This window comes from Aphelocoma coerulescens, chromosome 1 (genome assembly GCF_041296385.1).
Source record: "Aphelocoma coerulescens isolate FSJ_1873_10779 chromosome 1, UR_Acoe_1.0, whole genome shotgun sequence".
In the NCBI taxonomy this organism is placed as follows: Eukaryota; Metazoa; Chordata; class Aves; order Passeriformes; family Corvidae; genus Aphelocoma; species Aphelocoma coerulescens.
The window spans coordinates 78,664,086-78,678,959 of record NC_091013.1 but is presented as its reverse complement, the minus strand read 5'-3'; the positions used below and the strand labels follow the sequence as shown (position 1 = coordinate 78,678,959).

The window sequence follows — 14,874 nt, the reverse complement described above, 5'->3', positions numbered from 1 at the left end:
CTCAGCGGGTTCCTCTCTGACGACACCACGGGTGCAGCTCAGCCGCAGGCACCGCCTTTCCCGTGATCGGTCGGTACCTGGCGCATTCCGCTGTCGCTCACAGCGCGCTCTTACGCAGAATTGGTCGGTGCCGTCGGGGGCGGGTCCCCCCGTGCTCTCCGCACGCCGATAGGCTCCCGCCGGACCGAGGGGCCGGGACATGGCGGCGGGGGGCGGGCCCGCGGGAGCGCGCCGGGAGCGCGGCCGTGCCGGGGCTGCGGTGCCGGGGCTATGGGCAGCGTGCGCTGGGCCTTCCCCTGCGGCGCCTGGCGACCCCGCCGCCGGGAGTGGCTGCTGGCCGCGCAGCTGGTGCAGCCCGAGGAGAAGGACCGCATCGGCCAGTTTGTCTTTGCCCGCGATGCCAAAGCCGCCTTGGTACATGGGGAGCGGGGACGCGGTTGTCTCTCTGCAGAGTCAGCGTTGCCCAAATTCCTGACTTTTCGTAGGAAAACATGCCCTGCAAGGGCATTTCAGGGATGTAAAGCTAAAGGATATATATAAAAGTACATATATATATAAATATATACATAGGATATATATATAAAAGTATGAAGCTCTGCCTCGCGGAGGAGCGAAGAGGGGTGTTTGCAGCCTCCTGTCAGTAGTAACTCTGAAAGAGTTCACATCTTCTAAGTCGTGATACCAAATTTTGTCAAGAGACAAAATCAGCGTACCCTGGCAGACTATACATAAGACATCAGTGTAATGTGTAGGAGAATAAAGCTGTTTTATATGATTCAGGTTTTAAATCTCGCCTTATAACATAGTAATACACACGTGTTAATTAGTCTGGAAGGAGTTACTCATCACTTCTAGCTGTTGAGTATTTCATTGTGCACCTAAGTAGTGAATGAATGTACTGAAAGGAAGGCTGTCAAGATAATTTTACTGTCCGGGGTGGTGTAAAAGTATTTATTTGTGCCATAAAGTATCGTAAATAAAGTAGAGAAAAGAACTACTGTGATTTGTCTAGGCTGGGACTGCTTTTCGTCTTGTGTTGACTGTGCTAATAGTGATAATGTATTTGATACTCTGGTGAACTCTTTTGCTTAAACTGACTTGACTCAGCTTTTATAAAGGGGAGAAATTTACATTATTTGGCTAAAATACACAGCTTGATATCAATGGTAATAAGCCTATGTTTTTTAGGCAAGTGGTTTTCTAGCAACTGCATAGCACAATAGTTCTGTATGAATCACTTCCATTTTATTTCATAGGCTGGTCGCCTGCTGATGCGGAAATTAATTGCAGAAGAGCTGTGCATACCTTGGAATGAAGTACAGTTGCAAAGGACATCAAAAGGAAAACCTTTCCTGGCCAATAACTTACTCAGTATCAATTCAAATTACAACTTCAATATTTCTCATCAAGGAGATTATGCAGTCCTTGCAGCTGAGCCTGAGCTTCAAGTTGGCATTGATATTATGAAGACTAATTTACCAGGTAATGCATCACGGTGGCCAAAGCAGATTCTGCAGTGGTTGAGTACTGAACTTTTTCATATTTCCCAAAGAACCAATCTGTGTCCTAGAAATTTAGTGTAATTAGAAGAGAGTGCATGAATGTATTATGTATTTGGGATTTCTAACTGTTAAATGCACTCCTCATTTATTTTGGGGTGTCTCTAGGATAGATATGGATATATTTCCCATTTAGAGAAGCAGAACCCTGGAAAAATAAGGTCATGAATCCTGGTATGATATGGGCAGTACCAGCATCTGCAGGTACTTTAATTATGGATTTGCTGTCTGTGAGGTAGAAGCAGGGACATCTTTCCAGCTAGGGACAATGGGATCCATCCCCATGAGAACTTCATAGACTGTGTTACTCCCTTGTCCCATAAGCATGGACATTTTATGTGTCAGCCAGCTGGCAACATGGATTCTCTGTGAATGTGCAGTAATCCTCAGTGAGAGGGGATCTTGAGGAGGGAACATGTGAGGTGCTCCTGGGAAAAGACTAAACTTTACAAAATTTAGTTATTGTCCTATTTATATTTATGAAGTGACTGTATAGATTAGTGAACTTCAGGACCAAAATTAGGATTGTAGCAAAGTGTATTTTTAAATAGTTTTATGGAGATTGTTTAGTTTGCAAATGTTTATCAGTGCATGACTGGGTTAAAGGAGAAACATACTGGGATTTATCATTTACTGGAATTCCAGTTTTCTAGAATCTTCCTTAAACATTTAACCAGATATGACATTAGTAGTTGTGTTCCTAGAGAATCTTTCTTCACAATTTTTGGAGTTTCCCAGCATTTTATGCTGTGAAATACATTGTGTTGTAAGGTAGAGATTCAGATAAACCCTGACTGGATAACTTTCTGTCTGATCACTTTACACCTTTTTAATGATAACTACAAGTGTACATTTTTGGATTGTCATGTTTAGCTAGGATGCACAGAAACTTTGCTGCAATCTGAAGTTCTTTCCTGTGACTCCCATCTGCTGTTGACCCTCATTCTGAAGATGGTAGTCAGCATATGAGGCCACAGGGTAGCCTTTGGAGGATCCCCCACCAGAGCTGTTACATGTTTTGTAACAGGAATTGTGTCCAGTCAGTAAGGCTTCTTTGGTACAGGGGCACACCTGGCAGGACTACAGTAACACAGGGCCCAAATAACCAGATTAAGCTTGAAGCTGGTGCTTTTATCATAGCCCTCTCAGGCAAAGCAAGCAAGACTATGTCTCCTCACAGTGTCTTGCACACCCTCAGCCTGTTTGCTGGGGGAGCAGAGTTACAGAGCAGGCCTTGATGCCGTGCAAACGCTGCTGTTATTGGTGTGGTATCAACGCTGGGTTAGGCATAGACCTGAAACACAGCGCTCTACAGCCATGAAGAAGGGTAACACCTGGATGCAGTGCCCTTGGAAACACTCTGGTTGGGCTGCCACTGGCCTTACCACAAGACTGGGTAGTTTTAATTCCTCATTCCAAAAAAATTGCTAGCTTCAGTGTGTAAATAGTGAAAATCAAAACATTCAAGCATTTGTATTTGAAGCTTTTCTTGGGAAGTGCAAAATTCAAATGTATACAGAAAAATCGAAAAATTTATATGTGGAAGTAGGGATATCTTACATCCTCTGCTGGTATTTTATGCAGCTGTAAATGTAGCTGACATTTTAAAAGCATGTTGTCAATGCCCAACTGACCAGTTTTATGAAACTTGTTAGACTTCATTTCTGAAGTCTGAAGACTAAGTAATACTTTGAGGTCTGATACAGACAGGCTTCAGTGTTTTTACCCAGAGAGAGAAAAATGGTGGTTATTCTGGAGATGCTGGTGATTCCAAAAACTGAATGATAAAAGATAGCTCATTATGTCTTCCTTTTTGTAATTATAATTTGTATTTTTGAAAAAGAAATAAGATACTAATGAAAATGTAATAATTGGGAAAGAGAGCCAGCAAATAAGTGATAGTAAGGATAGGACTTTAGTTCATATTACAGAGACTATAATTTAAAGCTGGCCATCTTTTCACCTAAAATTTTTCTGAGGAAGATTTTTGTCTTAGTAGAATCACCTGAAACTTTTTTTTTGTTGTTGCTGGGTCCTGAATAGGTAACACTGACTTTACCAGTACTATTTTCTTTGGTAGTTCCACTGAGTGGTGCTCGTGTTCTGCAGTTGCTAAGCATGTTGTATTTCTGAAGGTAGATCCACTATAAATCTCTTTCCTTGGAACAGCTACAAGGACAAAGAGTTCCCTATGAACAAAGTACATTTCAGGAGGTTTGTTTGTTTTCTTCAAACGCTTTTTTAAATACAAAGTACTTCATCTTGTAATGTTATCCAGCAGCATCTTGATTGAGGTCTCCAGTATTGTAGATCTTACATTCCTTTATTGTTCAACCTGTGAGCATGCAAAATCTGCAGTGCAGATATACAAGAGTATCATGCAGCTGAAAGTTTTGAGAAGTCTGCTGTTTTGTGCTATTATGTAACAAGGAGTCCTGGTGCACCTAAACATTTTATGTCAATTCTTAATCCGTGCTATGTGTTTTTGTTTTACTTACTGTTCATAAGAAGCCACCTCTTTCCATATTACTTGTGCTTCATTAGTAAAATCAGAGAAACGAAACTACTACAAGACATAGCCTTCTTCAGAGGTGAAGGCAGGCCACAGTAGCAGCTATTCTTAGCACTGCAAACAGCAACAGTTCTGCAAAAGTTCCACAGGTATGCAGCAGTTTATCACCTTTTTTCCTCTATTCAGATATTAAAGTAAATACTGTCGTGATAGTAGAAAAGGAAAATACCCTCTTCAGGCTTTGTGTGATGCTGCCTTTTGGTTATCTGGCAAGTACTTGTAGATTTAAGTCAGTCTTTCAGTTTAATTGTTTTTGAAGTATTACTGAGATCAATGATTATTTTCTTTCCTTAGATCTGTTTAAGATGAACTCCTGAGTCATTTGGAAAAATCCACACTGTTCTGTCAATTTGTTACTAGAAGTGTCTCTGGACATTATTTGGCCAGAGAGGTAATGCATATAAAATTATTTTAAGCCTTTCACAAAAGAAATGAGAAGGATTCTCACAGTACTATTAATTCCCGTGGAAAAAACTGAGCTTTTGTTTTAATTTATGGACAAGAAATTCTGCAACAAGTGTCAACTTGATTTAAGTGGTGTGTCGGATGTTGATTGACCAGTCACTTAAACTGTGTAAAGTAGAACATTTTCAGAGACTTAGGAAATAATTATGGCTTAATAAAGATTGCCTTGAGCATTTGAAAAAAATTTAGATCTTAGGCTCAAGAGCTTTCCTGCTGTGCAAGTGAATTTCTTTTCACTAATGCACTTTCTTAGCTTTGATGGATTTGCAAAGGTAAGTAAATTAACAGTTCATTCCATATCTTTGCAAATCAGCCTGCAATCTTTCTTACCTATCACATTATATTTACTTTGATCTGGACATCTCTAATCTCAATTTTATTCCAGAATTAAATATTTGACTTGCAGTAAAATTAGCTTTTCTCATTAATATTTTGGTTTAATGCTAGGCTTGCTTGTTAAAAGACACAAAAGGGTAAATTTTCTGCCTGTGATTTTTACAGAAAAATTAATTTGCTCTAAAAATACTCCATTAAATGCTTTTTTAAGAAAGTGGACTATTATGTGCAAACACCTGATTATTTGAAACTGGTTTTCTCTGAGGTAAAGAAATATAAAGAGAACTTGACTGATTTTTCTCTTTTTATTCTCATTATTACATTAATGAGGTGAGGTAATGCAAGAGATGATAGACCAGATAGATCTTCAAATCAGAGACAGGTCACACATGAATCAGAGTATCTAAGTTCCAAAAGAAGCTAATTACCATATGTCAGTCTAGCTAGTGCAAGAAAGCTCTCTCTCTCCAAACAGTTTTAAACTGTGCTGTTTATTTTGGTGTATCCATAAGCCTAATTGAGTTAGGCACACCTACATCATGGTTAAGATATTTGGCATGTTTTTTAGCTAGCAGCCGTGTTCAGTTTTTTGCACTTTTAATGCTTTTTTAGTTGCTAGCTTTTCAGCTTTTCAATAAGAATTTCCTAACCTAGAAAGAATTTCCAAAGCAGATTGTTCTTTGTGCTTTTGTCCTTAAGGTGACTTAACTTTACCTTAAACAAAATTTGAACTGTTTTTGTTTTTATTGTTGTATTTCAGTAAATCTCATAGCAGCAATCAGCATTCAATCTTTTATTGCTAGAGATAATCACCAAATTGCTAACTAATGTTACAGCTTTAGGTGTGTAGAGGCAGTGCTTGAAATGAAGAAATTAACAAAGGGTTTGATTTAAATGTTACTTCTAATAGATCAAAGAAGTCATAATTTATAAATGTGTATGTAAGCACATAATTTTTAGATTTGAGGGATGTTAAAACAGCTGATATCCTTGTTGAGCTAAAGAATCAGAGTGATTCTATGCACTTACACCGAGTAAACAGGGAGGCATTTCTTTGTTCTTGTTCTATTTGCAACTGGGAAGAAACAGCCATCTTAAATGTATTCTTAAAGAGTATATATTATATAGCAGTTTCATTGTTGTGCTTTATTCACATTTCTAACACAGTTTAGATGATTCTGTAATTGATGAAGCACCAATGCTTTGAAAACTGTGAAAGAAAGTTGATATTGTGATTAAATCTCCTCTTTACGGGAAAATTTCTTTATTTTCCAGAGAAACACCCTTAATCCTTTCTGACTATTATTTTAATAGAAAAATGTAAAACCATTTGGATTAAAGTATAAACTGATAGCAAAATGCAGAACTATAAAATTGAGCTGTGGAGAGTAGATATGTTTAAAATGAGGGATAAACTAGCAATAAAGAAAAGAAGAATCCTTAACTAGGAGCCTTTAGTAAGAATCAGAGGTGGAACAAAGAGTAACTATAAGAATGCTTGTCAGATTGTTTTGGTTTTGTGAGGTTTTTTTCCATTCCACACACTGAATTTACAACAGTCACAATTTGTTACTTAATTGGTGTTTTGGGAAATTAAGTTATACATTCACAATGAGCAGCTAAATAGAACTGGTTGGGTTTTTTTTAACAGAACTAAAAGTGTTTCTCAGCCTGCACTAATGACACTTAGCTTTGGCTTTCCACATTAAGAAAGTGTAGCAGAAAAATGTGATCCAAGGACTAAGGTTAAGTAATTCCTATGTAGGTCTCAAAGAATTGCCTTTTGAGGACTTTCTTGCTAACACTGCCCATTTCCGATATCTTCAGCTCTACAGATACATATATTTGTTGCAAGAGCTGGAACATAGAAGCTGACTTTATTTTGTGTTATCAGAAGGTTATTTGGATATTGACTGTGCAGGTATTACAGTTCAGAGCTCTCACTGGTTTCAAGGTTTTGAGACAGTCTTTTAGAGACAGACTTGCAGATTTTTTTTAGACTAACTAATGAAATGGTAGAAACTTACCTTAAATATTTCACAACTCTCCTCAGTGAATGTAAAAAAAAAAGTAGCCTCAGCTGCATTTCCCTGATGTATTTCCTTTCTACGAGAAATTCTGATTTTCAACACGGCAAGTATTTTTATATTTCCTCAATAATGATGACAGGTTGTTCTTGTTACGTCAGGTGTTCAGGAAAGTTTGGAATCAGGAGACATTTGCTGCTTCCATAGATAGCTGTTTTCTTGCCATTTATTGGGTTGGTGCTGGGAATTCTAAGCATTCATAGCTATTGCATGCTGTATTGCATTTTGATGGAAAATCCAATTTTGTAGTGTATTAAAAAATCATTACTTGTCCTGTATAGTTTTCCTGTTTGTTCATCAGACTTGTTGGGTTCTGTATTAAACATGTGTATCTTCCATTTTTCTTTCCTAGTAAAAACCAGTTTAATAAAAGCAAAGCAAACACTTGGAGATGGTATCTACAAGAGTAGACACAGGTGAATAGACCATCGAAGCTCATTAGTTTTTCATCTGCAGGCCTCTGCTTTTCCATCTGCTTTTGCCATATGTTGCAGCACGTTTATCTTCCTTTTGCATCTTTCCCTGTATAATTTGGCTGGATAGAAGACAGGTCCTGCAGTGGCAGAAGTTGATCTGTGTGATGTTAGGGGGAAGGATGTGGAAGTACAACATGCCAGTGACTAGCTGACTGCTGTCTCTTCCTGTGCGAAGACCAAACAAAGCAAAACATGCTGGGTTTTAGCTGTCAAGTGGGACAAACAGTATTTCAGCTGCTGGCAAGCCAAACAAATGGCTTTCTAATGTTTTGGGTTTTTTTTTATTTTTGTTCATTTGTTTTTAAAGAATGTCCATATGTAGGAGAGATTGATTCCCAAATTTAAAACACTAATACTACTGTCATTATGTGGGGTTTTTTGGACTTCATTATGAAGGGGCAAAAGAGGGAAGGATGGTGTACAGACAGAGGTGGGAAAGTTTTAAGTGTGAAAATAAGGGATTTTTACTGCATTTGGCTGTGCCAGTCATGTTCTGGGACAGGCTTCTGTGCAGTGTCCTGACTTCTGCCATTACAAAGCATCTCTGTTCTTCCTTGCATTCATTACTGCAGTAGGATATCATAAGGTTGAAGGACATACTCCCAGCGTGTGTCTCGATACTGAGGACCACTTCCATATCAAATTTAGAGGAGATATCTCTCATCAGACTCTTTCAGGGAAATCAGCTCAATTTGAATCAGCTTGTGCTTTCTAAAGTCACAGAACTTCCCAGGCAAAAACTGCATTCGTCAGATCAAGGAGGTGTTAGAAAGTGTGAATCATGTAGTGAAATTCGTGTGGAGATTAAGATGACTTAGGTATTGAGAATTGGCTTGGCTCCTCACTCCCTTTATCCAATATAGCATTTCATATACCAGATACCAACTGGATTCCAATGCGCCCCCAGGTTCTGCAGTGCTACTAGCTTCTTAAAGGTGGGCCTACTTTCCCTATAATTACTCTGTCACTAAACACCTAACTTTTCCTGCTGGATAAACTGTGAAAGGAAACTCTGATACTGTGATTAAATCTTTTTTTTTTGCTTGTGTGTTTTCTTGGACTAATAAGTAGGGGGGTTTTGCTGGTTTGTTTTCTTGGACTATAGTTATAGGGTTTTTTTTAAATGTTAATTTTAAAGCAAAGGATTAATTGCCAAAGATTTCAGTCACTATAATATCTCTGAATGTAGAGAAAGACCTTCTAGTATATTACTTCATAAAATGTAATAAAACTTTTCAGAGATCTGCTGGCTTGGTAGTATTATATAGTGTAAGGCTATAGATGGTCAGACACCATCTGGACTTTTTTTTTTTTACATCTGTAGTTGCGTCCTCACGAGTTGCTTTGCAAAGGAAAGTATATTTTTATGTTTATTTAGATTTTGGGGTTTGTGTTTTAGTGTTTTATGCAGCATAACTTCCTAAGTGTTGAAAGGGGGTTCCTGCTGTTCTGGCAATGGAATGATTGCTGTAACTGTTTGGTATATGTTCTGTAATGAAAAACTGATTAAAATGCCATTTTTTTAGGGTAATTTTTGGTTTTGCTCAAATACTGTGGCTACCTAGAGCTCTGCTAGCTGCGGTCATACAACTTCTTGGAAAGAGCTTAGGCAAGTAAAAGGTGTAAGAGTAGACAAACACAAGTTAAGAAAGGGTTTCTTGTTTCATTACTGCTCACTTTCTTATTTGCTATCACTCTTTAGTTGTAAGTACATTTTGCTCAAAGAATTTGAGGTTCCTGAGTCATCTTAGTGCTTAAGACCCTGTGTATTTTAAATGCTCTTATTTTCTCCACTCAGAAGCAAGCTAAAACTGTGAGCTTGCACTCAGGTGTGTTTGCCTGCAAGCTCTTCAATAGCAAGTATATATTCTATTTGAATGTTTGGCCTGTAAAAGAACACGTAAAAATATTCTGGAGTCTGAACTGAATTTGAGAGGATCTAGCATTTTTTTTAAATTTTCAGAATAAATGACAAAAAGCATGAATCTGTTGCAGACAGTGTGCTACTTGTCTTTAAAAATCAATCAGATAGGAGGTATCCAGTTGGCAGCTTTTAATTTTATTTCAGTTTTTTTTAACCAAGCCATAGCTGTGTCAAAACTGCTGTTTTTCCAGTCAAGTTTTAGAGGTAGAACTTTCTAAGCCATTATCATTCTTTACTTCCTTTTGTTTTACTGTCAGGGCAGCTTGCTTAAATGTTCATCACTGCTGTTAGACCCAACCATGCTAATGCAATTGAAACCTTAGCAGTTTCTCTAAAATTACAAAGACTTAGTGGTGCTAACTGGAGAGAAAATATCACACATTATCAAATTATTTCAGTCTCTTTATGACTTTTCCATTTTTACAATCTGGAAAATGTTGAGTAACTCATAGGAGGCAACGTCAAATGTTCAGGCATTTTAGAGTTGGTGCTTCTCTGAGGTGTGCCAAGATAAAACACATCAGTGTAACATTATGAGAATAGATGTTTAACATACATACAATTGGGAGAATTGCAGGTTACTGACCAGAAGTGTAGAGGTCAGAGAATGTAAATCCTATTTCCAATTCACACTAAAGCTGTGTGAGCTAGTAGACTGAAAAAACATACATTGTTAATGTTCTATCTGGTTCTTGTAAGTTAGTCATTTATCTCATTTATTATTTGCCTTGTGTTGTTTTTAAACATCTGTAAAAGGGGTAGTTAGTATTAAGAAACAATTAGGGCTTGGGCATCTGTTGCAGAAGAAATGTTTTCTCTATATCAGTTTGCTTTGGTTTTCTTTAGGGACAGTAAAAGGTCATCAAATATGGCTTGTCCTACACCAAAAGGATTGTCAGCCCAAGAGTCCAGGACTTGAAACAGATGAACAACTGAAGCATGAACAGATCTGTCTGCCTAATAATGTGAAGCACAAGATAGCTGTTCACTTTCTGGGGTTTGTTTTGTATTTTTGTTTTGAGTGTTGATTTGGGTTTGGTTTTGTTTGTTTATTGTGTTTTTTCAGGAGATTAGTTGCTCAGTGAGCTGGCAGTAGTAGCTTTATAAGCTAGTTAGTTTCTATCTGACCAAAACAAGTTGAAGACTGTAAACCAATAAAACCTGAAGTGAAGATGGTCGGTCATCTACTCTTCTCACTATTTTTGAGAGGCCATGTCATGGTTTTAATAATTTTGGGTACAAGTTTGTACCCTGCCTTTGTGAAGTGTACACTGTATTACCAAAGCTGACTTACGATTAACCTGATGTTTGTAAAAATGTAAAAAACCGTATGAAGATTTCTGTATTAGCCTTATAGATAGTAATTTTCACTATTAGTAGCACCCTAATTTACATGGATCTTAATTCTGATTGCCTTTTATCTTCCTACAAATGCAGCTTGTTTGGATTCTTTAGCAGGTAGAAAAATGGGGGGAAATTACCCTGTATTTATGTACTATTTCCACAGTGCATTTGCAAACAGGACTAGAGAATATAGTCTGTTTTCTTATCCTTTGCTCCTGCCTCTTTTTAAAATCAGTCTTTTATGTCTGGTCTGTGGCATTACTGTTCTACAGGGAAAATGCAAAGCAGTTTTTTGGCTAGTCTTTGAAAAAATTTAACACAAACCCAGTTGTTATTGCGGTGGGAAAACATGGCATTATGTATTAATGTAAATAGCTCATGAAAAAATCCAAAATGCACACACATCTGCACACATATGAACACACATGCTTGCCTGTATGTAGCATGTTTACTTTCCAAGCTTAATATTGGACTTTTTTTTTTCCCAGTATCACTTGCTATTCCCTCTCCTCACTCTTCCTGAAATTTCTAGGGTATTGTGTGCTTTTAATTTAATGAAGAAACTTAACTTTTGGGTTAGATTTTTTTTTTTTAATTAATAGAAAGCAATTTTTGAAACATTACTCAGCTTATATTCTTAAGGATCTAATGTGCTTCAAAGTTTATTAACTGGGAATGTATTTTAAAATCAGAAAAGGCAATATAATTAATGCTCAGCATTAAAAAGAGTTAGTTTGCTTTTTTGAAGAGTTCTATTTCCTGGCATAGGCAAGTAAGAAGTACTTAATTAAGAAGTAAGTTTATTTCTGAAACAAATTGACAAGTGGGAGCTACTTTAGAAATGCAAATTTAAAACCAAATAATTAATTGCAATATGGGACTTGTTCCTGTTCTTCCAAAGAAAGTTTTTCATAAGTTGTGACAAGTATGTTTGAGGCATTTTAAATTTTTTTTTAATCAAAATAAAAGCAAAACAATGTAGCATTTAAACAGAAACTTTCTGCTACTTCTAGCTTTGCCCCCATCATATCTTCTATGTCATGAGAGACAGGGAAAATTGAAGGGGGTTTAATGACGAGCCACCAAGGTGATTAGAGGGTTGGGGAACTTGACTTACATAGAAGTGCTGACAGAGCTGGATTTTTTGAACATGAAGAGGGGAAAGTTCTGAGGAGAGGAATCTAGTCACAGCCTCCCTGAAATGTAGCTGCAGAGGGGATGTACATAGTTGTCTTCATGAACATGCACAGAAACAGGGCAAAAGGCAGCAGGCTCAGGGTGCTTCAGGGGGAATTCTGTCTCTGTAGAATTAGTCTTCACCACCATGAGAACAGTAGAATATTGGACTAGGTTCTACAGAGAAGGTGTGAAATAATCTTCTTGACAGGGCCCTTGGTAACCCAACATAAGGCTCTATTTTTCAACAGAAGGTTGCACCAGCTGGTCTCCAAAGGTCTTTTTCAACCTACATTTTCCCCATGGTTCTGTGAATCTGTCTGTCTCCGATAACTGAAGCAAATACGGGGAAATGGACTAGGCAGGCTGTGTTACTGTAAGTAATTTATAGAGAATAGTAGTCCTGAGTCCTCTGAACCATTCCTCAGAGCAAAGCAACTTATTGCATTAAGGAAACAGGGAGGAAGTGCACTTAAGGACAAAGTGCTGCCTGAGCTTTTCAGAGGAGGAATGTGACAGACAGTGGGAGTGGAGGGGAAAGTACTGAGTGAATTTGAGCATGAGTGTTGAGAAGGGTAGCTGAATGGTTGAAGAAACCTAGGCCAAGAAAAGGGTTGAACAATGAGGGGAAAAGCAGTAGCATATGGGATTGATAGGCACTTGGTGTACTAAATGGTTTAAGTATCGAGTGTATTCACCACATGTGGTTAAGTTGGGATGGCGGGACTGACAGTGCAGGAGCCTTTATATGCCTCTGTGCTGAAGGTAGCATAGCGTGAATAGTCTTGGGTGGTTTTTTCTGGTTGTCCTGGGCTACTGAAAGGAGGAGAACTCTCTGGAAGTAATGGAGGAAGAAGGGTACACCAAGACATTCTAAAATGTTTTGAATCACAAGAACAGACTGGAGCCTCTATACTGTCATATTAAATATTCAAGAAAAGAGAGAAAGGGGGGGAAAAGTGGATTTGTTTAGAGCAGGTATTAATATAGTTATTTTATTGTAAAATGGGCCACATAAACACAGAGGGGAAAGAAAATACCTTTCTCCAAGTTCAATTTTTCATTGTTACTTTTCATTGTTATTTTTCATTGTTTCAGGGAACTTGCATTGTGTAAGTAGATGGATATGGCATTTGCCTCAGTAATTCATCAAAAGTATACTTAACATTGTGGTTGCTTTTTTCTTTTACTGTTATTTTCTCCAGAGGGAAGTTAGTCCTGTCTTTAGATTGTTCTGGGTCATTCTATTAGCTTAGTCCTGCAACTGTCTACAAAATTTCTGTCTAAAGATGTTCTCTTCACTTTAAAAATGCAATTGAGGGCATCTCTGAAATGTCACTGCCATGTCTTGTGGGATGTGTATGTCAGATAACACTTTGTAGTACAGTTTGGAAATTGTGAGAAAACCTGAATGTGTGCTTTAGTGTAACATTAGTTTGTTCAGATCAGTTATTACTGCTGCCAATACCTGTTTTTATTTAGTGCTTAGATATCTGTAGAAGATAACCACTTTACAGAGAAGGCTTAATGGCTTTACCCTTGGTTTAAGATGGAGAACATGAGCACAGAGAAGTAAAGTTCCTTGCCCAGTCAACTCAAAGAATTACTGGCACAGCTACAGTTAGAATCTGCATCTTAAGCAATTATTTAGTGAATGGGTTCTTCAAAGTAGTGTGGTATTGGGAGGGGGAAAATGTTTTGGTTTAAATATGAGTAATGTTTTATTTTTAGTGAGAACACTGAACAACCTATCAAAGAAATTGTCTCAATATGTGGAATTGTCTCTATTCCGATTTTTACTATCCCTAGTAAAGAAAATAAGTTGTTTTCTGCCATTGTCTCTTTAGCCACCTGTAGGCCCAATTGGATGCTTGCATGGGATGCTGATTAATATAGGCTATGGGAAACCAAGCTTGTTACGAGGTCCACAGATTTCAGTGTACCGTAAAAGTGCCATTGATCAATATAACCACGCACTCTGTAGGGTTGTCAACAAGGTAAATGCAGACTAGTGGGGAAAAGTGGTGTAGCACTGAAGAGCTGCTGAAGTGCCACACAGCTGTGCTGATTTTTAGAGGAAGCTTAAATTTAATCTAAGGAATTTAAGGTTTGGTAGTTTGAGGCTGGGTTTCTGGTTTGGTTTTTTTTTGCCCCTTTGGTATATTTCTTACAGTTATTATGGGCACCTCTCTACTTCCATTTTTCTTCCAGAGTAAATCCAATCCAAAGAGCTTAATATGTGTGTGATAAATTTGGAAGACTGTGCTTCTACAAGTGCTTAAAAAAAGTGTTTCTTTTGTATCCCAGAATCCAAGGGCAGGAGGCAGAGTAGCTTGATAAATTTTGACAAACAGCATGCTGTTTTATAAAATGTTACTAGATAAAGCTGTCAGATGCCAGAGACTATATATGCTACTTCAGTAGTAGAATACAATATTTTTATATTTATATAAAATCAGCATTGGTTAAGTACTTTGCCTTTTAGATAATGCTGGAAATACTGTGTCCTGAGCAATCATGAGCTCACTGCTTTGAGTCTGTATAAATTCAAATTGTGGAGCAGAGCTGGTTCATAAATTTTTGTTCTTATGAGATTTTCTAGAGCAATAATGTGAAGTAATCCATTTGCTTATTATTACTACTCTGTTAAAATTTCTGTAAATATCTCTGTCTGATTTATAGGTAGTAGCTCAATTCCAAATTTCTTTCACATAATGAAGCGACAGTTTACTGAAGCGGAGTGGGATGTAATCAAGTCTATGAGTAATGAATGGATGCAGCTGGATATGTTTTATCGGCACTGGGTAATACTTCTTTTCCTGTTTAAAGTCTGCAAATGTGCACATTCTTTTCTGATATATTTTATTATTTTCATTATAGTAAAAATGTAATCATTTTGTAGTTGCATAGAATCATAGAATGGTTTAGATTGGAA

At 37.6% G+C, this 14,874-nt stretch overlaps 1 protein-coding gene across 2 annotated transcripts in view; it reads left to right on the top strand.

Moving 5' to 3' along the window:
- The first annotated feature begins 215 nt into the window (after nucleotides 1-215).
- Nucleotides 216-14,874, top strand: part of AASDHPPT (aminoadipate-semialdehyde dehydrogenase-phosphopantetheinyl transferase) — a 31,020-nt gene continuing 16,361 nt past the window's right edge. For both annotated transcript variants that reach the window (XM_069014650.1, XM_069014659.1), the window contains exons 1-3: nucleotides 216-414; nucleotides 1,257-1,482; nucleotides 14,622-14,743. In XM_069014650.1, the coding sequence (XP_068870751.1) occupies nucleotides 271-414; nucleotides 1,257-1,482; nucleotides 14,622-14,743 (492 nt within the window). In that variant the 5' untranslated portion in view covers nucleotides 216-270. The remainder of the gene's footprint in view (nucleotides 415-1,256; nucleotides 1,483-14,621; nucleotides 14,744-14,874) is intronic.